The following is a 26419-nucleotide window of genomic DNA, read 5'->3' on the forward strand; positions in this document are numbered from 1 at the left end:
CACCGTGTCACCAATGTCCGCAGGCCTCGGTGGTTGGGCCGGCATGGGCTTAGTTTTTCAAAAGTGCTGTGCTGGCGTGAGAGGACCTCCCGGTGCTGAAATACCCCCCGAGGTGAAGCTGAGGGCTCTCTTGGCTCTCAGCCACTCGCAGACAGCGGGCTCCTCAGGACCCCAGGCCCCGGGCGGGCTGGGGCCAAGGGGCACTGGGCACCTCTCACCCATCACCCTCTCAGTCCAGGCCTTTTTAAAATTAGTTACATCAGCCAACATGTTTACAGCTTAGTGTGCAGTGTACAGGGGAAGCCATTAGGAAGTTCACTGGACATAAAATTGTTGCAAGAGAAAGTTACTACTTTTTTTTCCCCCAAATTGTATGCGACAACGCCTGAGAGCTGAGGAAGCCACAAGGAAAAAGGAGAGAAAGGGAAAACAGAGAGGAGAGGAAAAGAAAAGACAGAAAAGGAGTGTTTCAGCCTCTGGAAGCAGGCCCTCCGTGGTGAGTCACAGAAGAGCTCTGTCCCCACCCTGCATCACGTCCGTGGGACAGGCCCGAAGAGGCTCGCGTGGGGTCCGCAGCCATCATGCCGAAGCCGTGGGGCGGCCCCTCCCTGGAGGTGCTGGCCGAGTTGAGCCAGTGTCAGACGCCGAGATTGTCAGGCTGCGGGGGACAGTCCCCAGCCATGGGGTCTGAGCACGGCAGCAAGAAGAAAGCCTCTGAAAGAGGAAAGAGAAACCCTGTAGCTATCAACGCACACACGGGCAGCTGCGGAAGGTCCATCTTGCCCCTGTGGTGGGCATGGAAACCAAGGCTCGGCGGGGCGAGACCGCAGGGCTGCGTCAGCCTGTGCACCTCAGTGCCTCTTTTTTACATTCATGGATTTAAGTGGAAGTTAAACCAGTTCTTTTGGTTTTTGTCTGTTTGCTCTTTTTTAAATATCTGTTTGTTTCGTTTGGGCTGTGGTGGCATGTGGAATCTTAGCATAGCACGTAGGATCTTTGCTCCCTCCCAGGGAAAGTACCCACACTCCCCGCATTGCAAGTGCAGAGTCTTAACCACTGCACCACCAGGAAGTCCAAAGCCATGACTTTTTTTCATCCCGATTTTAACATGGCAGAGCTCAGCACCTTTGGAGAACTGCGGGGAATCTCCAGGTCACATGGCTGTCACCTCTGTGCTGAACACACGGCACACCCCAGAGACATAACCCATTCCGCCGATGGACCGACCTTCCGTGGCCTTTGGTCACCCGAGCGGGGGCGGCCGGTCACTGACGGGGCCAGCGCGTGCCTGCCTGGGCCCCTGGCACTGGGATGTGGGGGCTCTCTGCTTACAAGTGCACAGAGCGGTGCACACTCAGCTCAGCTGCGCTCACTGAGGATGAAGTGTGTGGAGGTCCGGCCTCTTGTCTGCCTGCATCTATGTCCACCCCTGCCATCTTTCCAGTTTTCTGGTGTTAACACTTTTTTTTTCCCTCCGTCCTTTGCCTCTTTAATTTCATGCCCTATCGCTGGCTGGAAGAGGATAATGTACCTTTGAGAATACCTACGGTTTCTGAAATGAAGTATGCTGCCCAGTTTAACACGATTTCCTGTCCTAGCTGCAATTAAACATACATAGCATTTGCCATGAAAGAGCTGGCCCGTTCCATTTAGGGGAAAGCTAAGTGGCTTCCACTTAGAATCGGGTACTGGCTCATCGAATTCACCTTTGCAGAAGGTAAGGAAATGTATATTTGGTTAAAATAAGCGTCTGCCTGCCAGAGGAGCAGAGAAAGCCTTTGCCAGATGTGTTTTCAGGCAATTTCCTTTCCTGGGAAATAGCCATTTCCCCTGCATGCCCCTCGTGTTTTCATTCTCAGAGCAGACAGACTTAAGGGCCGGGTGTTGAAGGGCAGAGGCCTCGATAGCATCGCCTTATCTGAGACGATTATCTTCCTTCTCTCAGCTGTGTGACTTCTGTTTGGCAGGGAGCTGTGGGCATCTTTGTGTCAGAAGGTTAGCATTGACGGAAGCATCCGAGTTAATACTGAGAAAAGTCTTTTTCATTCTCACTTAGGTTATTGGTTGTCATTCTGATTTAAGTTAGTTTAGTCAAAGAGGTACCAAATCCTCACGCATTCTAACTTATCTGAGTGTTTACTAGGACATTATGTCTGAAAGACTTTTAGAGAAGACAGTTTTGGTTTTTTTTTAAGGAAACTTTAAAGATTCCTGAATCTTTGACAGTTTTGTGCTGCCATGAGCCAGCACAACATCAACTCCAGACAGTTTGCTTTGTAAAGCCACGTTGTGCATCATATGGGACCTGAAGGGTGGAAAAGGAAAAGCTTTCTATTTACTAGAAACTTGGGAAATATCCAAGTAACTATTTTTCTAAGATTTCATGATGAATTCCCTGAATTTTTAGAAATATGTTAGTTTATATAATTCTCCTGTTACATGAAGTTATCTCAAATGCTATTTGATTTTTAAATATTTTCATCCTCCAATATTTTTGTTTTATCTTTCCATCAAAAATAGTGCCTAAAAGGTCAAGAAACAAGTCATAACTTTAAAAAGGCAGTGGATGAAATTCTAAAACAATAGATGAGTGCATTAGCCTGATAATATTTCTGCCAGTAATTCTGTGTCCTGTTTTCTGCCCGTATGTAGAAAAAAAAAAGGCTAAACATTCTCTTTTAATGGATTGATGTCAATGATTACTGTTTTGCTTATGACCAATGAAAAGTCAATAAAATCTTTCCTTTGACTAACACTGTTGTTAGAGTGTTTTGAAGTGGGCTTCAAAACAGAAAAGATTTTGAAGTGGGCTTATGACTAAATGTTCCTAAATTCATTTCAGCAAAGCTATAGAGAAGTCAGATCCTGTTGCTTGTGAAAAATGTGTCTAGTCTCTCTGTCATAACCATTCTACTGAAGAACTGTCCAAATTCCTCTCAGAATGAGTTTTCTCTTGAGAGTGGCCTAATGCCATCTAGATAAATCTTTGTTTAATCTAAATTTATAAATTTTTTATCTTAATTATTGAGAAACCTTTTAAAATAAGAGAGATAAAAATGTCATGTGTGTTATTTCCATGAAGATATATTATCTTTCTTGGTTATAGGTTAGCATAAATAAAATTGCTTATGTCAAAGAAGTAAAAAAAAACTAATAAAAGCACGTGACCCTCTTTTGGTATTCCTGTCTGTCTAACTGACTTGATATTAAAAAATCTTCCTGTGGGAAATTAGGCTTGATTATGGAGTTACATGTACTAAAAGTCATTTTTGAAGAATTATATATAGTTTTTGAAGAATTATAAGTATAATAAATAGTTATGCATAAAAGGAAATGATGTTTGCATCCAAGTGTATAAAAATACTCCATGCCATTCCTGTCCCTTCAGGAATCTAAGTACGGGGTCTGCTGGTGATTTATATCTTTCCTGATAATCTCATGTGTATATGCCCCACTTTTTCTCTTAATCCCATCTCGAGCAATTTCTTTTGTATTCCATTAATAATCAACTGTACTTCCCAAAGTGTTTCATTTTAGGGAAAGGGCCTAAATTCAAAGAAAGACTGATACAAAAGAAAAAATTAAAGGAAGTAAGTTGTACAAAGCCTGTGAAGAGAGGACATTTATAGCAGTATTAAGATACCTAGTTCCTGGCATCTGTTTCCCTCAAGAGAAAAAAAAAAATCTCAACAATAGTTTTTGAAAGCCTTAAAACTATCCTAGTAGAATATTTACAGGAAAAAGTATAGTATTGACTGACCTTTCCCCAAAATCTTGATGTGTGTTTCAGGGACATTTTTAGTTTATAGGTCAGAAAGTCTTGCTTTTCTACAATAAAAATTAAAGCAAAACAAAAATCTGCTGTGACACCTATAGGAAAATGCTGCTTGTAATACTCACCTGCTCCCTCTGCCGGCCTGATAACAGGTAGCAGGCAAAACTCTCCGTGTTCTCGTTAAAGTCATTAAGAGAAATGACATGCAATTTAGGACCTAAAGCAATAGCAACTAATACACTACCCAGAAGGCTTTCATTATAATTTTAGTGCAAAAGGATACCACAACAGATGTTAGACAGCTTCAGTGTAGACAATCACACATGTGCGCGCAGTGAAAAATACTTGCAAGCATTTGTTTAGCACATACAGAGCCAGAATCCGTCTCTCTCGTCATCGGATGATCAGGTTGCTACCCAAGTGAGTGAAGCCATGTGATTGTAACAGTAGAAAAGGGGAGGTCTTTGCTGTCCGTCTCCGTAAAGAACAAGTTTAGAGACCTGATCTTGCTGTTAGCAAGTTTGTTAGTCTTGTGAGGGAGACCCACTACTTTGTAAATGGCATAAATCTTAACAGTCTAGGTTTTTCTAGATAAAAGTAAATAGCTAAGTAGCCTCCATTCATCTTGACCCTTGAAGGTCCAGTAGTGCCTGCTCTGTAGATTTCTGCTCTGAAAGAGACAGATAATGACAGTAAATAAAGAAATCCCAGTCTGGTCAGTAAATGGGTAGTCCTGAGTGTCATTGAGATGTTACAAGTGACTGAAATAAAAATCTGCAAGATATGACTGGTCAGCATGGTGAAAGTTAAAGTTGCTCAGTTGTGTCCGACTCTTTGCGACCCCATGGACTGAATTCTCCAGGCCAGAATACGGGAGTGGGTAGCCTTTCCCTTCTCCAGGGGATCTTCCCAATCCAGGGATCGAACCCAGGTCTCCTGCATTGCAGGCAGATTCTTTACCAACTGGGCCACCAGGGAAGCCCAAGAATGCTGGAGTGGGTAACCTACCCTTCTCCAGCGGATCTTCCTGATCCAGGAATTGAATACCAGTCAGCATGGTAACTTTTTATAAATCTGTCGCTGCTTTGAGGGTCTTTGTTATGATTGAATTGTATCCCCTAAGCATTCATCCATTGACGTTCCAACTCCCAGTCTGTCTGGGTCTGCCCTGATTCAGAAATCGAATCATCAGAAATGTAATTAGGTAAAATGGGTCACACCAGAACAGAGTGAGGACTGATCTAAATGACTGGTGACCTTATGAAAAGGGGAAGTGTGGAAGCAGACTTATCCACGGGGAGAACACCGTGTGAAGGTGAAGGCACAGGTCAGGGTGAAGTTTCTGCCTCCAAGGACCCCCAAGGTTGCCGACAACCCCCAGAAGCTGAAGAGAGGCTTGGTCACATTCTCCCTCCCAGCCATCAGAAGGAACTGGTCCTGCAGACACCCTGCGCTTGGACTTCCAGCCTCCAGACCTGTGAGAGAATAGATTTTGGTTGTTTAAGCCACTCAATTTGTGGTTCTTAGTTACAGCTGCCCTGGTACTGTTTAATCATTAAGTCGTGTCTGACTCTTTTGAGACCCCATGAATTTTAGCCCACCAGGCTCCTCTGTCCGTGGGATTTCCCAGCAAGAATACTGGAGTGGGTTGCCATTCCCTTCTCTAGGGGATCTTCCCAGCCCAGAGATCATACCCCAGTCTCCTGCACTGCAGACAAATTCTTTATCGTCTGAGCCACCCGGGAAGCCTCCCAAATAATTAAATAATAATTTTTAAAATGTTGCTGTCTTGCAGCCCCCACCAAACACTGTGACTGTTTGGTGGTTGTGCTTACTATTTAAGACTGGAGAAATCCAGACAGCTCAGATATTTTTAGGTGGTATGTGTTAGTCACTCAGTTGTGTCTGACTCTCTGGAACCCCATGGACTATAGCTCGCCAGGCTCCTCTGTCCATGGGATTTCCCAGTCAAGAATACTAGAGTGGGTTGCCATCCCCTTCTCCAGGGGATCTTCTGACCCAGGGATTGAACCTGAGTCTCCCACATTGCAAGCAGATTCCTTACTGTCTGAGCCACCAGGGAAGCCCATTAAGGTGGTGATAACTGTGCAAAGCTTCATTTTGCTGCAGTGAAACCATCTCTTAGAAATCCCAAGCCTCTTTAATTGCATCCACCCCGTGTAAGGCTGTCCTCCTTCCTGGAGGCCCAGCTCCAGTGCCACTTCCTATAGGCCTCCTCCCTCGTGTCTGCAGGGAGAATGCCGGACGCCACCTTCACAGAGACCCCTCATCTGTCCACACCGGTGGAGGTGCAGTGAGGCTCCTTGATGAGGGGACGATGGTTCATTTTTCCCACTAACTGTGAGTTCATCAAAGCCCGAAACCATGCCTCCTTAGGTCGCCGTTACTGTCTGTTTCCAGATGACATCTGGGCATCCACCCCAACTTGCTCAAAGACAACAGCTTATAAAGATGCAGGCTGAGCGATGTCACGCAGGGCTTCCCTCCTGCAGATTCTCTGTCTCAGTCGCCTGCTGTGACGGACCCCCTTCCCTGACGAGCCAAGGGTCCTGCCAGCAGATCCCACCCTGGACCAGTTGCGAGAATCTCCCGTTCATACTGCCCTCCTACTGTATGGAGGTGGCCCAGGGGCTGGCCGGTTGTTGCAAGTCCTGGGCTTGGTCTTTTCTAAGTAGTCAGTTGCCTTTTCCTCAGACTCTCTGCGGTGTTTGTGCCGTAGCTGCCGTATTTGCAAGCTTCTGTTCTTTAGGGTTTTTTTTTTTTTTTTGGCTGTGTTCTGTCTTCATTGCTGCATAGGCTTTTGCAGTTAGAATTACAGTGAGCAGATTTCTCACTATGGTGACTTCTCTTGCTGTGGAGCACAGGCTCCAGAGCTCGGGCTCAGTAGCTATGGCTCATGGGCTTAGTTGCCCCACAACAGGTGGAATCTTCCCAGACCAGGGATCAAATCGGTGTCCCCTGCATTGCAAGGCAGATTCTTAGTCACTGGACCAGCAAGAAAGTCCAGGCTTCTGTTCTTCAGTCTGAAGGTCCTGCTGGAGTTTTTTAAGCGGGCCTCTCTCCTATCTCCTCATTTTCTCTGGAGCCTGTTGCATCTGAATGAAGCCAGGTAGCTCAGAGCAAGAGAGCCCCCCAATGCAGAAGACGCAGGAGACGCAGGTTCGATCCCTGGGTCAAGAAGATCCTCTGGAGGAGGAAATGGCAATCCACTCCAGTATTCTTGCCTGGGAAATCCCACGGACAGAGGAGCTTGGCAAGCTACAGTCCATGGGTCGCAAAGAATTGGACATGACTGAGCACGCACACACCAAAATCTGAAATGTAGGTAAACAGTTCCAAATTGAATTAAATTATCAAACGCACAGCCACTGATACAGAATAAACCAGCGCCAGTAGGCACACCCACAGACTCTGAATACACAGAACATGACTGAGTGTCTAATAAACACACTTGAACTTACATCTACAAGAAAGTGTTGTCCTTCAGGATAATCTTTGAAACAATAAATGCTTACCTTGCTGCCCTGGCTCAAAACGTATCTAGAGCTTCTTTTCAACAGCTGCTTAGTGTCGTGTTAGTCGCTCAGTCATGTCCAACTCTTTGCTACCCCATGGACTGTAGCCCACCAGGCTCCTCTGTCCATGGGGATTCTCTGGGCAAGAATACTGGAGTGGGTTGCCATGCCCTTCTCCAAGAATAACTGTTTAGTAGGTGACTAAAAACATAATAATATTATCAGTCCTATCGGTTTTCATTGTTTTCCCTTTTATTCAATTCAGCGTGTGTGAAAGACTATACTTTGTTGTTATCCAGTCGCTAATCTGTGTCCAACTTTTTGCGACCCCATGCACTGCAGCACACCAGGCCTCCCTGTCCATTACCAACTCCCTGAGCTTGCTCAAACTCATGTCCATTGAGTCAATGATGCCATCCAACCATCTCGTCCTCTGTCATCCCCTTCTCCTCCTGCCCTCAATCTTTCCCAACATCAGAGTCTTTTCCAGTGAGTCAGCTCTTCACATCAGGTGGCCAAAGTATTGGACCTTGTAAAAAAAAAAATGCAAATTAAAGAATTCTAAATAATCTTATAGTATAGAAAGGGCTTGAGATGAGTCTTATCCATTTCCTTCATGGGAGCTAAGTGATCTGGAGCCTAATGAATCCAGAATCTATGACTTCCACCTACTGTCAAAGTAGCTCTAAAAAAGTCAAACCAGCTCAAAGTTGGGTGTCATGGAGACCAAGGTCTCCTTTGCATGAGAACCCCTGTCAGGCAGCAGAATATCTCCTGTTTCTGAACTGGACGTGAGGGTTTTCCTGCCATGTTTAGGAGACCCTCACTTGCCCTCTGGGTACATCAGAAGTGGCTCCTATGGGACTTCCCTGGTGGCTCAGTGGATAAGAATCCGCCTGCCGGTGCAGGGGACACAGGTTCGATCCCTGGTCCAAGAAGATCCCACATGCCGCAGTGCAGCTAAGCCAATGCACCCCAACTACTGAAGCCCACACGCCCTAGAGCCCCTGCTCTGCAGCAAGAGAAGCCTGCCCCCTGCAACGAGGAGTGGCCCCTGCTCATGGCAAGTAGAGAAAGCCCTTGCACAGCAACCAAGACCCAGTCAGTGCAACCAAAAAAAACAAGAAGGGGCCCCTGCTTTCACCACCCACCCTGGCACCGCTTCTCAGGTGCTGCACTGTCCTGGTCAACTCTGGGGCTATGGTCTTGGAGGAGAATAAGCTTGAGCCACTGTGAAGTCTCATGGGAGAGGGAAACGGGTGGAAATTCTTTCCCCGAGTGGTGTTTCTAGGAAAATACTCAGCCAGAACCTGCAGCTGTTCGCTCTCCAGTATCAGCTCTAAACAGCATTTGAGTTGGCAAAAAGAAAAGTGAGAAAACAATACAGCCCGAAGTCTGAAACTTTGGGAAACCCCTCTCCATAATGTGTGTGTTTAGGGCTTACAATTTTCCTGTTTTCAGAACATAAGAGCTGTTTTCCAGCTTTTCTAGGCCTGTTTTTTGGTTTTTGGTGTTCTTTTTTTTTTAATAAGTGTTTTAATGATTGAACATGAAAAATACTTCTTGATCATTTTATAAACATAATTTTAATCTCACTATTTAATTGGAGCCTTTCCCCTTCTTTTCCAGAATAGGCTATTTCATTACTGCCAAAATGCCAGTATAGCTGGGAGAGAATGAAATTAGGATTAAATGTAATTCAGTCAGCAGCCAAAGCTCTGCACGCAAGATGCATACTTTGGACATCTGTAACTCGGGGACGCCAACAATTTCAAAAGCTCCATCATCCACAGAAAGGAGAGAGTTCAGGGTAAACAGACCCATCTGAAAGGTTCTTGGTGACCAACTGGGGCTCATTTCAGAGCCTGAGCAGATGTGTGGGTTCTCAGGGAAAGCCAGGCAGGTTAACAGAAAAGGCAGATGATGCCTTGTACGGTTCAAATTCTATTCCTAGCTTGTGTGAGTTAGGTTAGGTGTTGGGAGTGGGGTTTGCCTTCTCTGGCCCATAGACTTGATTATCCCTGGAGCCCCTTCACAGGGCCGAGTCCGGAGGTTTTAAGCAGAAATCCGAGCAGAGGGCCAGGCCTCACAGAGCCAGCGTGGGAGGTGGGTGACAGGCCAGAGCTGTTTCACACCAGGCTGGTGCTGCAGGGTCTAGGGGGCCAGGGAGGCCTCGACTCTGGGACCTGCCCTAGGTGGAGCTGCCTCCAAGGCTGCCTGGGAGGACCTCTCTCACCGCCTCCAACCCCCTTCCATCTCGGCCTTACCCACCTGCAGCCCCCACCCTCCGCCTCTGTTCCACGGGAATAAGCAGCAGGGTGCCCTGGAGAATTCAGGGACGTCAGCAAATGCGAGGCACCATGCCTGGGCTGTAGGTGAGAGCCCTCCCTCTGTCTGTTCCCCACCTAGTTACCAGAGAGAGATCACCGGGATGGATGTGACTGATGTCCTGACTCATCCCCTGAGACCCGGGGGCAGACTCGAGGCATCGGAAATGCTCTGTCCTCACACGAGGGGAGCTGAACCGTCAGCCTCTCACCAAGTCACGCCCATCAGTCAGTAAAATGTTCCTCTTGTGAAAAGTGCTGTGTGTGTAATTAACAGGCAGATTCTGGACACTTTTTCATACTTTCATTGTTATTGTGAGCATGAAATTCACCTCTTAATGGAAGGCTTAATGCCAAGTGGTTTGCATATTATCTTGACTGAGAGTAATGAGATGGTTTTAGCAAAATAAGACAAATAAGCAAAGGGCACCCAACAGCTCTTTATGTCCTCAAAGCAGATGTCACCAGCAGTTACAGAAAGGGTTCTTGGTTACAGGTGAGGGAAACCAATGCTTTGTGATTTATATAAAAATGGAGTATCTTTGGGAAAGATATTGGGTAGTTCTGAAAATGTATCAGTAATAATGAGGCTGGGTGGCTGAAGCCGCAGTCAGCACCCACCAAGACCAGCCTGGGGAGGCGTCCCTTCCCCGTTGCCCGAGCAGGAGCCACAGGTCTGCAGCCAGCACCCCTGGTTCCACCAGCTCTTCCTCCGCTGAGAGCATCGCCCCATCCCTGCTTCTCCGGGTCACTGGTTTCGGGTTCCAGTCCCTGGGTGGGTGGGTCTTCAGAAGGGTTACCTGAGCTCTAGCAGCTGAGTGAGCTGGGAAGGTGAGGCTCTGGCATTTCTAGACTCCGTGGTGGGCAGGCAGCCCAGCGTCCCACAGAGACCCACGAGGCAGGGTCTGTCCCAGCAAACACAGGCGCTCAGACGCCAACCGACCACAAAGGTCCCCCTGTCCTGAAATGATGTGACGCCCGCCAACACTGCACTTCATTAGGTGCACTATAATTCAAACATTAACTAGTGTCCAGTGCAAGCACTCTCTTATTTCAGCTCGTGCCTTTATCATGTTAAACCCAAAGGATCTCAGCATTCGAGAGGGACTCAGAGAGAACCCCCGTTTACAGACAGAAAACAGATGCCGGAAGGCAAGTGACTTCCCCAGAGGCCACGATGCCACCCGGTGTTGTGTGAACTCAGTCTTCGCATCCCTGCTCCTGTAGACAGCTGTGCGTGTGACGCATCTGTGCTGCGAGTGTCTTAATAAATATAGTTACTCTCTTGCAGTCAGTAACTGCATTAATTTTTAAATGGATGATGCAGCTGCTGCTAGTACCTCGTTGCTGTCCTGAAATCTAGTGCCCCTGTGCTGTTTGTAGCTGTGGGCCAGGCAGCGCAGCGGCACAGGACACACGAGTAGAGCCCAGAAGAGCACAGTTTAGGGGGAGACACGGCCACTCCCTGCCCTTCCCTCGGTTTTCTGTTTGGGCATCAGCTTGTAACAAACATGAAAGCAAAGCGGCGTCTCCTGACAGTTCTTGCCAGACGGTCTTCTAAGAGAGGAGGTCTGTGAAGAAACTCACTGCGTGTGGTTTGAATGTTTAGTACCCAATTTTCCACAGTTCTGGAGAAATTGTAAATTACGCTGGAACTTAAGCTGATCGGCCTTGGCTCTGATGTCACTGCACTTGCCTTGGGGTAGCCTCCAGCCCTGGGCTGAGTGGTGGCTGGGACCAGGACCTCGGGGGGTGGAGGGGAGGGCGTGCAGACACCCCAGCATCACGTCCCGTGTCAGCGTGCTGGGGAACACAGGTGGCAGTGGTGGCTTTTCTGAGTGTGTAAAGCACTTGGAATGATGCATCGCATGTAACGAAGTGTTGCGTAGATGCTGTTCCTGTGTTTGTTCACCGGCCACTGTACTTCCACCATCTCTCTGTCAGTCCTCCAATAACTCCCCAAGGTCGGCAGCCCCGTTTTACAGCTGAGGAAGCCAAAGCTTAGTGAAGTACGGTGAACTTGCAGAGCTCAATTCAAACCCAAGTCTGACTCCAAAGTAAAGAACCAGTCTGGGTGGCATTCACTCACTTAACCCTCGAACACTGAGCTAGATTAATCACAGTCCTTGACTTGGTTGCTCCATGCAGGGCCATCTTCTTCTTTTCTTTTTTTTTTAATTTATTTTATATTGAACTATAGTTGATTAACAATGTTGTATTAGTTTCAGGTATGATCGCCTTCTCTGTGTATGTTAGTCGCTCAGTTGTGTCCAACCTTTGGGACGCCCATGGACTGTACCTACCAGGCTCCTCTGTCTGAGATTCTCCAGGCAAAGCTACTGGAGTAGGTTGTCATTTCCTCTTCCAGGGCATCTTGCTGACCCAGAGATCGAACCCAGGTCTCCTGCAGTATAGGCTGATTCTTTATTTTCTGACCAGGTACAAGTCACCTGGTTCTTTTTTTGGACCTAGTTTAGTTACTTCTGTACATGACAGAGTAATAAACAGGATGATCAGAGGAGACAACACAGGCATGCAGACGCCCTCCCTCTGCAGGGGGCAGTGTCCAGGGTCGTGGGGCCCCAAGACTCACTGACACGTAGAAAATTCATTCCTGCTCCTTTGGCAGAGAAGTGTCTTCTCTTTTGAAGACTGTTCTCCTTCCCGTTAGCTTTCACCAGAAACACTTCCAGAGAATACTATTCTCAAAATGTTGTGAAATTAAAATTAAAACCATGTTAAAGCACCAACTCAAATGTCATTTTGTGATAAGTAATAGCAGAACACAAAATTTATCAACTAAATTTGTTCCAACTAGACTATCAGATGCTGTGTGAGCTAGAATCCCTTAGACTTAATTATTTTATTCAAATTGCTTTTAAAATCTTGAAAGCAGCTTTTCAGATTTGTAATTTACCTTCCAAAACAAAGATTCTAACATTTTTTAGTACCTTTGTGTTTATTCCTGTATTCTGTGGGGTCTTTGTTTTCACATAGCTAATAGAGTCAAGGGCTCTCCTGGTGGCTCAGTGGTAAAGAATCCACCTTCCAATGAAAGAGCCACAGGTTCAATCCCTGGGTCGGGAAGATCCCCTGGAGAAGGAAATGACAACCCACTCCAGTAATCTTGCCTGGGAAATCCCATGAACAGAGGAGCCTGGTGGGCTACAGTAGTTGACTCACCCCCAGAGTGTAGAATCTTCCTGGACTGGGGATCGAACGTGTGTCCCCTGCATTGGCAGGTAGATTCTTAACTCTTGGACCACCAGGGAAGTCCCTCATATGTACCTTCTGTTGCCGTAAATGTTGAGTTTTAACCACTGTGAGGTGGATGCACTTTGTTTCGCTGGCTGTCTCTGCAGGTTCGCCGTATGAACTTACTTAGACTTGGAAATTCTCACCAGTCCAGCAGATGCACTGGTTTTCCTGGAAGATGTGCAGTCTGTACAGTGTCTCTGATCACCTTCAAACCCTCCTAGCCTTCCTGCCTCGGTCACTTTTCAGAAACTCTTGCCAGTTCCCAGGCTTGCCTGTAATTGAAACCCTCAGATCTGTATGTTGAATTTGTCGTTAAAATTACAAATGGAATTCAGAATCAATGCTCCCTTTAAAAACAATACTACAGGTTTGAAACCTCCAGGAGGAAGGAACTCTCAGGTTCATCTGAGATGTCAATTCCTCCTCTTCCTAAATGTTTGTATTCCTATCACAATCCAGGGTTTAGTGAACCATAAAAAGTTAGAAGTTAGTGCAAACAAAGTCGCCCACAAAAATATCTCAATTGATTTAAAAGGAGACATAGCAGATGGAGATTGTTGTTAAAAGAGCTCTTACCCAACTAATGCTTTTTTATTTTAATCTCTGCTTATCCCAGGCCTTTGTGCCTGCATGTACTGATACATCCAAATCTACCACAAACTTATTGCTAGGATGCAGTTCCTTCCAGCCCATTATGACTGGGGGAGGAAATTTTTTTAAAGGTTATCTTACAAAGCATTTCTCAGTGTTGGCTCCGGCTTCACTTAATCTCTTCCAAAGTTTGACAACGCTTGAAGCAGTTTACAGTGACTTTACGGTACAAATGGCCCTGTCCTGCTAGCATTTTCCAAATACAGGCGTATTCTGACGAGATGGCGCTATTTGGGGCAACCACTTGCCAGCAAACACCGGCCTTCCGCTAAACAAGTTGGATCAAACTGCATCCCCTAGTTACATTGTTATCCCTCTCTGGATGAACAAGTAGCAAAACGGAGACAATCTCAGAGTCTAAAAGCCCAAATAAAATATCGAAAGCTTCCTGTTGAGTCTAATTGGCAAATTTGATGAATAGGCTGCATGAATCAGTAGATAACCCCTCCTCACCCCACCCCATTTCCAGCACTCTTGGCAGCACCAGAGACTCATATTTTATAAATATAAGCTGCCCTCCAGCAATTCAGTTTTCAGGAGTTGTGGGGGTGAGACTATTTTTTCTAGTCTTTTCGGACCAGTACACAACATCTCTTGTGTTCTGCATTTTTCCTGTAGCAAATGAATGACTTATGGGCGACACCAAGGAGGGTCTTCTGCCTGCCCGGGACTCCACGGGGGAAGGAGATGTGGGTTTAACCACTCAGACTCAGGGTGGACACAGCGTGAGTGACAGCGGGTTGTGCCCACCCCTGCAGGGTGGCCTGCGGCGGCCCGTGAGTCTCCTGTTTCAGTGAGAGCGTTTGGGTGAGCCTGCGGGGAGGTCGGATCTGACTGTGGTCCCCGCAGCTGGAGCTGCGCGCTCCACGGACCCCAGCTCCTCTGACGGGGGGTGTCGTGGGCCCTCTGTCCATCCACGTTTCCAGCTCATGTTGCTTCCGGCAGGTAAGCCCGTCATCGCAAGGCCCTACCCTGAAGTCCGTGGACACTTTCCCTCCCCTCCACCTCAGGGTCGCCTTTCTCAGTGTCGCAGAACAAGAGAACACTGTGCTTTTTTCTTCTTTTATTGAAATGTATTTGTGACCTTAAGTGTCACTCAGCATGAGTTCCTCCACACACTTACATGTCCCTCCTCTGTATAAAAAGAGGGAAATTGCATGTCACTGCTGTTTTCTCCTCTTTATAAAGTGAAGCCCAGTGACTGAAAACCTTGGTCTCTGTTTTATTCTTTATGACCAGTTATGCCAGGAGGTTGCAGGGCAAATGAAAAAAAATATATATGTATATATATAAAATCTTCAGTTTCTGAGCAAAGTTACTGAGCGTCTGCTCTACTCCAGTCATTGGGATTGGAAATATGCGTGTAATTTTTTGTGTGTTCTGGGAGAGAAAGCAGAATAAAGGAAGCAGGAGGAGAAGTTCGGTGTAGACGCAGACACCATGAGCTCCCCAGGACGGACCTGGGCACAGGGATGCTCTGGAAAGGGAGGGTGAGGGCTGGGGGGCCATGGAGAGTGCATGAGCAGGCGTGGGACACTCATCCAGCCACGCCGTCGGATGGGCTGGGGGATGGGGGATTGGAAACCATGCCTCCGAGCCCTTTAGCCGGCTCCACCTGCCGTAGCGCACTTTCTTGGTCCCCCAGCCTCCCGTGACCCGGGCCTCCTGGCCTGAAGCCCCTCGTGACGACCCCCATCTGCAGGAAACACCCACAGAGTGAGGGCTCTGGGAGGGGGCACCAGGGACTAGCGATGCCCCTGACCCGCACCCAGCACTTTCCATCAGCCGGGAGCCCGGACGCCCATGCAGTTTCCCCCTGGTTTGGGTTGTGGCAACGCGTGGGGGTGTGGTGTGAGCAGGCTGGAGCGTCTCTGGGGGTCTGAGTACAGAGCCCAGAAGACTGCACGATGCCCTTTCTCTTATGAAGCTGTTTGAAGGGGCACAGGACTCTCTGGGTCTGTGGATGCCGGGCCCTCCAAGCTGACCGCCTCGGCCCCAGGGGCTCCAGCTTTCGGGGCTCCAGCCCTGCTATTGCAGGGTCTCCTCTGGTTTAGATTTTGTAGGCTGTTTGTTTCCGCTCGTGATGGCTCATCTGCCCGCTTTATCGAGCTTTGACTTCCATACTATCCGGTCCGCCGTTTCCAGGGCCTCGCCCGATGACCCCTGGCAGCCTCACTCTCGTGTGGCAACCGCTGGACCCAGGATCCAGAACGCTGTTTGTTTCCCACTTGCTGATTGGCAGGCTTTTGAGCCGCTTCCAGTTTTTGATTGTTGGGAATCTGATTACAGCTTTTGGCATACATCTGTGTATGGTTGCATATCTCTTGGTAATTTTGCAGAGGGATAGCAGTCTTGGGTCTTGGGTGGTTTATTGTGGTCTTAAAAAGTCCACAGAGATAAGGCTGAGCCCAGGGCTTCTCTGTAAGAATGCATTTCTACTTGAATGTAAGAATGTAAGGGAGCTTTGGTCATGAGAAAGAAGCGAATGCTTGTGGAGACCTGTCCGGAGATCCCAGACGCACTCAAGTCAGAGGGCTGTGAATTCACCATCCCCAGAAGCACGCGGAGGGGCGCGTCTCTCGGTCACCTAAGCTGACGATGTCATTTGTGCCAAGTCTGAGCAGGTGCGCGTCCTGTGACGGATGGGTGTCCGGCCCACCTGACAAAGGCCTCCCAGGGACAGAGGCGCCCAGAGTCCAGGTTTCCTGCCATCTGGGGCATCTCTGGACCGTTCTGTCTCAAGCTCCTCAAAGTCTGGCCATTCTGGGAAAACAGAGGTGAAAGAAGAATTTCCACTTTGCCGACAGAGGATGGGAAGGGACGGAGGGAGAGGTGTGTCCACGGCAGTGGGGGGTGGGAGTGCTGACCCGGCTCGGGGCTGGTGCTGAGCAGACCGATCTCCAGCCAGGGAGGCACACGGGCCCCTCACCTCCACCTCCACGGGAGGCGGCCGTGGCTGCAGAACAAGTACCGTGTCCTTGGGAGCCAGGAGGAGGTGTGGGCCAAACACGAAGCTGTCTGTGAAAGGCGCCGACCTTTATTGGAGCAAGAAGTGAATTCAGTTAAACTTTAAAAAAGAAAGAAAGGAAAGGAAAAACCAGTTTAAAAAAAAGGAAAACTCTGAAAAGAAAGCTGCTTTCATGGGACCATCCCTGGGAAGACAGGCTTTGTGGTTGGAAGGAGTGGTCTGGTCAGCTTCCTGAGAGCAGGACACCCCCGGGGCAGGGGGACACCCCCAGGATGGGGTACGCGGGAATGACAGGAGAGATCCGTCGTTTGACGGGGGAACCCATCGGTTTGGGCCAGCACTGGATTGCTTGGGGCAATTGAAACACCCCGAGTCAGCTGGATTCTCACTGTCCCCCAGGCGGACGCAGAGCAGAGTCAACCATTGGTCCACATGCTTGAGACACTTCCGGTTACTGGCCTTGCCAGGACACTGGTGAGTCTCGGCCAGGACCTGGGCTCACAAGTGCTCTTTCTGCCCGTCTCCCCCAGCTGTTTTCAGTCCAGAGCCGAGCACCGCCCACCTGCACCATCCTGCTCGGTGGGCTGCAATCCCAGATCTAGTGGAAGAGACTCTAGGGGGAGATGTCACATGGCTTGTAATTGGCTTATAGGGCATTGGAGACAGTGATCAAAAGGCTGAAGGGGCAGAAGTTACAGCAGTGGAAGAATGGAGGGGCGACCGCTGGAAACGAACTTCTGCTTTTCAAGTGGATTTTTCTGAAACAGTCAGTGTGTGAACACTGGAGTATCAAAGTCTTCCAACTACCTAGACAGGTTTTCAAGAATCTTCCCCAGATCTCTCCCTTCCTGCCAAAGTCTCGGGAAGGCAAGTTTGTTCTATAAGACCGACATTAGAGCAATGTCAGTGACACAGAAATAGATTGAATGATGCTTTTTCTCTTATTAAGGATTGGGTTTTTTTCTTCTTAAAACACTGACACTTGCCTTCCGGCAGCCGGGCCGCGCGCTGTGCCGACATTGACTGGTCTTCGCGATTCGGCCCGACGCGGCCCTTCCCGCGACATCATGGTGGCGTACTGGCGACAGGCTGGACTCAGCTACATCCGATACTCCCAGATCTGTGCAAAAGCAGTCAGAGATGCACTGAAGACCGAATTCAAAGCAAACGCCATGAAGACTGCTGGCAGCAACATAAAAATTGTGAAAGTGAAAAAGGAATAATATACCCTGAGTACAGCCTGAATGCTGCATGTTCAAGGTGAAGCTGTGGGCACATATTATAGCAGATTGGAAACCACCTCCCTTCATGGAAAAAAAATAAATAATACCTGTCTTGTTCATAGATTGACAATGCCAGTAAATTAAAGTACATTCACTCTAAAAAAAAAAAAAAAACAACAAAAAAAAACACTGACACTTCATTTTATGCACCTCTCTTTTGGTGTAAATTGAGGCTGGGATGGTGAGTGGGAACACTTATTTATATGCTATGCTTCCTCTCCTTTCCTCATATTTTATCACTAAGGATATTGACTTGAAAACAGGATCTTAGTATCCAGTGAGCTCACCTACTGCTGGTTTCCCACCAGACATTCCAGGCTTTGTGACATCACTGTGTCCTGCTTGGGGTGTCATTTGAAGAGCAGGCATCTGGAAATGATGAAATCCTAAACAACAAAGTCCTGTTTTCAGGAAGAGGCGTTTGTGGGGGAGGGAAAGGAAAGGAAGCTTCCTGTGAGTACCTACTGTGTGCCGAGCACTGTGCCTGTCTCCTGGTGGTGATGCTCTGCTAAGGTGGACGCGATCAGAACAGATGAAAACCCGGCCAGTTGGAACCAACCCAGCTTTCCTCCGATTTCTCAAATGCTGCTGTGGCATTTGTTGTAACTAAACAAACTATGTGTCAAGTATCAAGGATTTATTGACTCTTAAGTCAGAATGCAGCATTTGAATGCTTTTATGTCTTATTTGTCAAAAAACCAGGATGTGATGATACAGCAGTATATCTTGGATAATTCTCCATGTCTATGCTTACTGAAATGAAAATAAATCAGCAGAAGTTTCCATTCATAATTATTTTTTCTTTAAAATACCTGAAAGACATGCATAAAAAAGACACACGTGGTCCCCATGAATTATCTTGTTCCACTATATTTCCAAATGTTACCCTCATTTTAAAATTTTTTGCATCAGAAAGTTCTTTAGGACAGCAAAATGTCAGGCAGTGAAGAACAACCGATCAGTACCAGAAGAATGACTGTAAATTTTGCAGAGTTCGAAAAGCTATTTCTGCAAGGGTTTTCAGTAGTGTGGGAACGTGTTATGACAGCAAGTGAAAGACTTAAAATTCCAAGTGTGTCATCATCATACACAGAAATGAGAGTAACACGTAAAGCAAGCAGGACAGTGGTGGAGGGAGGAAAGGGGAATGACGTTCCCTTCAGGGTGCGTCAGCCTGCCGTCCTCTCAGGCGGGGGAAGGTGAGGAACATTCGGTCTGTGCTTTCTGGAATGTTTCTTAAGCCAGGGCCCCCGAAGACAAAGCGGTGACCACGCATCCTGGGTGGGGAGAGGAGGAGTTGGCCCCTTCTCAAACTCGAATCCACTTGGCCCCGGGCCACTGGAGACTAAACTGGTTTCTGGGTTCAGACTGACAAGGGGCTTAATCTGGAATGCGGCTCTGAAACCAGTTTTCCTCGTGTGGCACGTCCGGTGCCAATCTGTGTGGAGACATTGTCACAAGCAATAACTTCTCACGGAGACACGCCGGAGCGAAGCGAGGGGCCTGAGGAGAGGGTCTGGTGTCAGCCGTGACATTCCAGCGAGCAGGCCTCGGTCTCGTAAAGGCACTAAAAGCGTCTCTCACCACCGTCTTCTGTGAAAGGCTGAATGAGCAAATAGCTGTTGAGGGGAAAAGGTTTAAAAATTACACATCTTAGAAACATAAGCTTTGAAGGGCAGTTTTTCCTTTTGCTTGATGTTTTGTTTGGCTACACCATTCAGCTTCTGGGATCGTAGTTCCCCGACCAGGGACTGAACCCAGGCTCTGGGCAGTTAAAGCCCCAAGCCAAGACCTAGCCACTGGGCACCCAGGAAGTCCCCAGGGAGCAGTGTGGAGTTTCCAGTTCACCCCGTCCACCCCCGAGCCACGCCCTGCGGTAGTTCTGTGAGGCGGCATCGGTGGGGCTGTGCTTCATGGAGGAGGAAGCCGAGGCTGCCCACAGGCCCCTGACCCTCCCCGGGCAGTGGGGGCGGCCTCAGACCCCACCGCCACCGCCCTCGTTGCCGTGACCATCATAAAGTGACTGTGTGGACACCTGCTGAGAAACCCCTCCCCACTTGGGCTCCAGACCATGGGTGTAAAGGTTTGCTATCCTCTCATTTGCTTTTCATTCAAACACAGAACAGTTTCCCTGCAATAGTTTCTTAACGCTTTTTAAATCAAAGTCACTCTAACGTTCAGGCTGTACTTCCTTATTTTTAAAGTGATCTGGGCCTTGTCTTTCTTTTGTCTTGTGTGTATGTGTATGTGTGTGTGTGCGCGTGCTTTATTTTTCTCAAGCTGCTGCCTCGAGGCTGCGATTCAGACACTCTTTCACTGAGGATTTCTGTCTTTGCTCAGACCAAGAGGAGAGCTTGGGCAGCTTTATGAACCCAGGCATGGAGCAGGCTCTCTGTGTATGTTACAGAGCTGTGCGGTGCTGTGGGATTGCTGGTGAGGGATTCCTAAGCAGAGACAATCTTTTCCCTGCAGAGATTTTTCTCTGCTAAGACTGAACTCTGTGTCTTGCCTCCTCCTCCTGCACACGTGGCTCCCACAGGCAGACAAGCTCTGCAGAGGAGGAGGTGAGGGCCCCACCAGCCTCAGCACCTGCTCCCCCGGGCCCAGGTTCCCCCCGGGGGTGCCGGCAGGCCGCACTGAGCTCGGTGGGCTGCGAGGGGAGCCGGGTGACGCTGGGGGGCCCGCGCCAGGCCTGCCCCACAGCCTTCCCGCTGCGCACTCCGGCAGGCCCAGTCGGATGTTCCTCGGGCAGGATCCTGGAGAGGGTTTATTGTAAAGGACGGTCTGTCTTTAAGAAAAATTCGCTGAAGCAAATCGGCAGAGCGCCGAGAACCGGGTGACAGCACAGGAGTGCATCTTACCCGGAACACGAGCCTGTGACGGGAGCTGTAGGCTCAGAACCCCGCCGTCCTCACCGCAGTCCAGCCTGAGACAGACCCCGTGGACCCTGCGTCAGGACTCACTCGGGGCCCCTCCGCGGAACTCCTACCAAGAAACAGCCCCTGCTCATAGCTAATCAACTTTGAAAGTGGTCAGATAGGAAAGTCTCTTTTTTCCTACCCCCCTACTTTTTTTAACCAAGAAAGCCTTTTTCGTGTCCTTCCAGACAGTCTCACCTACTGTCAGCGTGCAGTCCTGCGCGCCACTTCTGCTGTTTGCCACTGAAGGCAGGAAGCCACGAGTGACACGCTTTTCGTCTGAATGCAGAGGAGGCCTGTGGTCCTTGACAGTTTGCCGGGCCCAGGTCTCAGCCCGGTCTCCGTCTGGCCCATCCCTCCTCGAGCCCTTCATCACCTCGGGGTTGAGCTTCCTCACTCGGAGGATGGACGGAGCAGGGCTGTGGCTCAGCCCGCCCCGCAGAGCGCCCTTGCCTTGAGCTCACGGGTGGGAAACCAGAAAGGTGGCAAAGGCTCCTGTCCGTCGAGGGGGGCAACTCCGCACCCAGGCTGGCTGGCCCCCCTCCCACCACAGACAAGGACGTCCGGGCTTGGAAACAGCTGTGACCGGGGACGGGCCCGTGAGGAACCCACGCTGGGAGGCAGCGTGAGAGCCCCGGGGGGCTCACCCCACGTGTGTCCGGCCCTTCAGCAGGAAGGCGGGCTTCTGAAGGCAAGTCCCGGGCTTTTGGCCTTTCTGTCCCCACGCTTTGCGTCAAGTCTCCCACGCAGCAAGTGCAGGTCCGCCGAGGCTGGACAGACAGCCTCACTGCCTCCTCTTCCAGCAGCTCGAGCTCAGCGTGTGCGCACAGCAACGCACGCTGCCTTGCCTATACACAAAAGGTTGGTGGCCACCTTCAGCTGGCTCACTTTGCGTCTCCGTGCCACATTTTGGTACTTCTCACCATATTTCAAATTTTTACTCTATTTTTTACGGTGATCTTTGGAGTTAGGTGTCACGAGGTATGGGCTTCCCTTGTAGCTCAGTTGGTAAAAAATGCTGCCTGCCATGCAGGAGGCCTGGGTTGGTATGCCTGTACTTGCCCCGAAGACCCCACAAGGAGAATGTCTCCCAGGCACAGAGCTTGCAGAGGGACAGGGAAGAGGAGCTCCTCGAAGGCTCTGGAGGGGAGAGCCGGCGGGTTCCCAGGGAGCAGAGGGTCGGGGTTGGTGAGCCTGTAACATCCACCTCTCCGGGGGCAGCGCTCAGGAAGGGAGCAGAGGCTGGGGCAGAGCTCATAAGCAGAAGCTCCGATCTGGAAGACAGCCCAACCCCGCCCCAATCTCTCCAGAGTCAGGAGTGAACGCCCTCACCCAGGCCCCCGAGGCCCCTAGTCCCTTGCGTGTCCAAGCAAAGAAAGGGGAGGCCTAGAGGGCAGTCCCCACCCCACCCCCCGACTGCCTGCAGGGGCGGCGTTCTCACCACCTCAGGGCAGAGCAGGCTTCCTTGAGGCTCAGGAAGATTCGTGGACGGTGAGCCATGCTGGCGACCCCAGGCCGCCTGGTCTCCAGGGTCTCCGGCAGACCGCTCCCATCTGCACCGTGTTTAGCAGCGGCTCTGCGGGTGCAGGCGGAGGGACCCTGTCTCGTATGCCGCTGCCTCGGTGCACCCCCAGGAAGGAGGGTGCAGAGCGTGTGCCGAGTGAGCAGGTGGGTGCTCTCTCGCCCGTTGTAACTGAAGAACAGCGAGCTGGAATCTGAAAGTGTTGGCAACACTGGGACTGGAATGGCCTCGAACTTTCCAGAGTTTCTCCTGCACTCACACTGTAGCTTTCCCCTGTGTAGTTCCGATCTTGACTTGCCAAAATACAATGCTTTTAAAGTAAAAGAAGAGCTTCCCCAGTGGCTCAGGTGATAAAGAATCCACCCGCAATTCAGGAGACCCAGGTTCGATCCCTGGGTTGGGAAGATCCCCTGAAGGAGGAAATGGCAACCCATTCCAGTATCCTTGCCTGGAGAATCTCATGGACAGACAAGCCTGGCGGGCTGTAGTCCATAGGGTGGCAAAGAGCTGGACTCCACCGAGCGACTAAGCATGCAAAGTACAAGAAAACGAGTCTCAATTGCGTATGGTACGTCGTGCATGCAGGCACACATGTGTGCAAAGGTATTAACACACACCCCCTGCTTAACTGGGAAGGAGCAGGGAGAAGGTCCTGATTGCTTGTGACTCAACCGTGCATTTTAAGAAGCCTTACACCTATTTAGATGGTACTTCTCAAACAAATACATGGCTTTTGAAAGTTCTCATAAACGTGAGCATTTAAACAGTCCTGGGAAGTGAAAAGATTCCTTTCAACTCAGGCTTGCATGGTTATAAATAGAAAGGCCTCCTCTAATCTCAGAATCTTAAAAAGAAACCTTGATGTTGTTACGTGATGACCTAAAGGAATGCCTTCCTCTTTGGGCCGGAAGGATATTTTTAAGAGAATGCGAAGCTTGTGACAGGAATTATTGATACCTTTGGAATTCTCTCCTCCAGTGACTGGGTCATTACCTGGGATGGTTCAGGGACTGCATGACGCCAGTCCCCACACTGTTTAAAGTGGAGCATAGCTTCGCGAAAGAATGAGAAAGCGAGGATGTGCCTTTGTGCGTTATTCTTACCGTGATGAATGATGCTTGTTTTCCTCTCCACTTTAATTAGAATGTTTCTACATTTGCCAAAGAAAATGTTGGAATGGAGACAAAAACCCGAAATTATAGGAACAGGGCTTGATGTAATAGCTTATTTGTAAAGGAAACACAACTTGTTTGGTATTTTATTGAAACAGGAAGTTCAGAACCTCGGCACACACAAGTACAACAAATTCTCAGGTGCTCGTTGAGTCATCTGTTGTTGGAAATAGTCTCCTGGTAGTTTTCCCCTGGATTTACTTTTTTATCTTCATTTTGGTGGGTTTTTGTTTTTTTTTTCAGCAGTGGGAGTGGATGGGTATAGGAAATTGCATAGAGATTCAGTGAGAAGTTATGTACATTTTTTAAAATATCTGCTATCAAGTTTAAATAAAGTGGGCAATTCTCTCCTTTTACATACGTATATATGCAGTTTGGGTAGCTACCTATGTGCAAAATAAGGAAAGACAAAGGGAAACAAGCATTTACCTCAATTCTGTTGCTATTTCAAAAGCAGTCATCGGTCAGAGGAATGGATTTGAGGTTAATACAAATGAAAGCTTTGTGGATCCCTGTTCTATTTGCTGTTGTTTAATAAAGTAAGCATTTCACAGCAGAAACTAGAAACACTTTGCTTCCCAGTGTTAAAAACTTACAGACGTGACTTGAACTGAGTTCATATTGAGTCAGAAATCTTCAAGTTTAATTTCCCATCATTTTTTTTTCTTGCTCATTCATTATTTTTTTTAAATTGGAGAATGGTTGCTTTACAGTGTTGTGTTGCTTTCTGCCATACATCAGCATGAATCAGCCACAGGTATAGTATGTCTCCTCCCTCTTAGCCTCCCTCTCACCTCCCACCCCACCCCACCCCACCCCTCTGGGTTGTCACTGAGGCCAAGTTGAGCTCCCTGAGTCTTAAAGCAAATTCCCACTGGCCGGCTGTTTTACGTATGGTAGTGTATATGTTTCAGTGCTGCTCTCTTAATTCGTCCCACCCTCTCCTTACCCACTATGTCCCACTTTTTCTGAAAGACCAGGCTGGACTGGTGCTTTAAAACATGCAAAAGCTGCAGCATGCAAAACCCTGGCAAGAGCTCAGCTTTGTGAAAACTCACTGGTTCACTAACAAGCCAGATGCTGCTTCCAGGGCGGGGTCCCCAGAGAGTGCCTGGGAGCCAGAGTCCCAGCCAGCAAGCTCCAGGGCCCCTTTGACTTGTGTGGCCTGGGTGTCCACCCTCTGCTACAGCACAGTTACAGATGTGCTGTCCATTCAGAGACGCCCCAGATAAATGCAGGCACACACTGTTCAGGAATTTTGAAAAGGGGCAGGTGCTAACCAAGTCCTGCTCTTTCCAGAAGCAGCAGTGCCTGTCTCTTTGTAAACTAAGACTTAAAAAAAGAGCAATTTTAGGTTCAAAGCAAAATTGAGAGGAAGGTACAGAGGTTTCCAATATACCCCCAGACCCTACACTCACACAGCCTCCCCAGTTATCAACAGCCCCCCAGATAGTATCTTTGTTACAACTGATGAAACTACATAGACGCATCTCATCACCCGCAGGCATCGTTCACATTCCGGTTCACTCTTGGTGTTGTCCATCCTGTGCGTTTGGACAAATGTATAATGACATGTATCCATCATTACAGTGTCATATGGAAGAGTTTCACTGCCCTAAAAATCCTGTTTTTCCCCCTGTTCATTCCTCTACCAACCCCTGGAAACTCTGATCTTTTCAAATTGCCTTCCTTCACACAGAAATATGCATTTAAGGGTCTTCCTTGTCTTTCATGGTTCGTTTATCTTTAGTGCTGAATAATATACCACTGTCTGGACGTACCACCAGTTTATTTAGCCATTCACTACTGAAGGATATTGGTTGTTTGCAAGTTTTAACAATTATGAATACAGGTGTTATAAGCACTTATGTGCAGGTTTTTGTGTGGACATAATTTTTCATTTCCTTTGGATCAACACTGAGGAGTGTGATTGCTGGACTGTAGAGTAAGAATATGTTTAGTTTTCTAAGAAACCAGCAAACTGTCTCTCAGAGCGGCTGTACCATTTCATGTTCCCATCGGCAGTGAACGAGAGTTCCTGTGGTCCCACACCCCACACCTCGTCGACTTTTGGTGTTGGTCAGTGTCTGGATTTTGGTCATTACAGTGGGCGTGCAGCGGGCTTCCCTGGTGGCTCAGTGGTAAAGAATCCGTCTGCTAATGCAGGAGACTGGGGTTCAATCCCCTGGAGAAGGAAATGGCAGCCCACCCCAGTATTCATGCCTGCAGAATTCCATGGACAGAGGGCCCGGGGCGGGCTCCAGTCCATGGGGTCACGAAGAGTTGGACACGACTTCGCAACTAAAGAACAAGAGCAACGAGCATGCAATGTTCGTGTTTTTCTGATGACATATCGTGTGGAACATACGCAAATAAGCCCCTCTGCCATCTGTGGACCATCTTTGGTGAGGTGTCTGTTAAGGTCCGTGGCTCACTTTCTAGCCCAGGAGGTACCTGCTTTTGAAGTCTGCAAGCCTGCCACTTTCAGCACATTTATGGTACCCCCGCATTGTGCGCGTAAACTTGGGGTGCAGTTCTTCTCCTGAGCCTGCCCCACGGGGCTCCTCGCGGGCTTGCGATGCCCCACTCCTGCTTTGAGACTCCCCCAAGACTATAAATGTGACAAGGCAGAAAGTTTACGGCTCTGTGATGAGAGATTTCTTCTAGTTAGATTTCCTTTTCATTGACTAAGTAACGCTGAACAAAACAGTATTACCATGAAATGAAAGAAAGGAACCTGCATGCATTTGTGTAAACACGAGGTTTCGGTTGTTTACTTTTTGTCATTTTTGGATCGGTCAGTGATGAAGGTAGCCCTGGAAATGTTGTGAGGCAGTAGGGGGAGGTCTGGAAGCCCACCCTGCCCCCCAGACGTGTTTGGTTGCTTTCAGAGCTGCAGACACCCTCACTCAGAGGCCGCACTGCCCAGCCGACGCAGCACCTGGAGAAAGTGCAGCCTGGTGCCTGGTGAACTCGGTTTGATGCGCAAACCTTGAGGCAGGTTAAAAG

The 26419-nt window shown here is 48.7% G+C and overlaps 2 protein-coding genes across 23 annotated transcripts in view; both read left to right on the forward strand.

The window, feature by feature from the left end:
• The window catches only part of MCPH1 (microcephalin 1), a 232568-nt gene that overhangs the window by 163763 nt on the left and 42386 nt on the right, over positions 1-26419 (forward strand). For 2 of the 22 annotated variants that reach the window (XM_081521360.1, XM_081521361.1), the window contains one exon: positions 14166-14755. The exons of the other annotated variants lie outside the window; for them this stretch is intronic. In XM_081521360.1, the coding sequence (XP_081377486.1) occupies positions 14166-14246 (81 nt within the window). In that variant the 3' untranslated portion in view covers positions 14247-14755. Of the gene's footprint in view, positions 1-14165; positions 14756-26419 lie in introns of those variants that run through there. 22 annotated transcript variants of the gene reach the window in all.
• Positions 16573-18587, forward strand: LOC145517999 (ATP synthase F(1) complex subunit epsilon, mitochondrial). Its single transcript, XM_081521377.1, has one exon. It carries the CDS (start codon positions 17583-17585, stop codon positions 17736-17738), a length of 156 nt encoding a protein of 51 aa, XP_081377503.1. The 5' UTR covers positions 16573-17582; the 3' UTR covers positions 17739-18587.

Source organism: Giraffa tippelskirchi, chromosome 8 (genome assembly GCF_054371585.1).
Source record: "Giraffa tippelskirchi isolate mGirTip1 chromosome 8, T2T-mGirTip1v1.2.pri, whole genome shotgun sequence".
Classification (NCBI taxonomy): Eukaryota; Metazoa; Chordata; class Mammalia; order Artiodactyla; family Giraffidae; genus Giraffa; species Giraffa tippelskirchi.

Coding starts and splice junctions, on each gene's coding strand:
- LOC145517999 (XM_081521377.1), top strand. CDS start 17,583: ATGGTGGCGTACTGGCGACAGGCTGGACTCAGCTACATCCGATACTCC.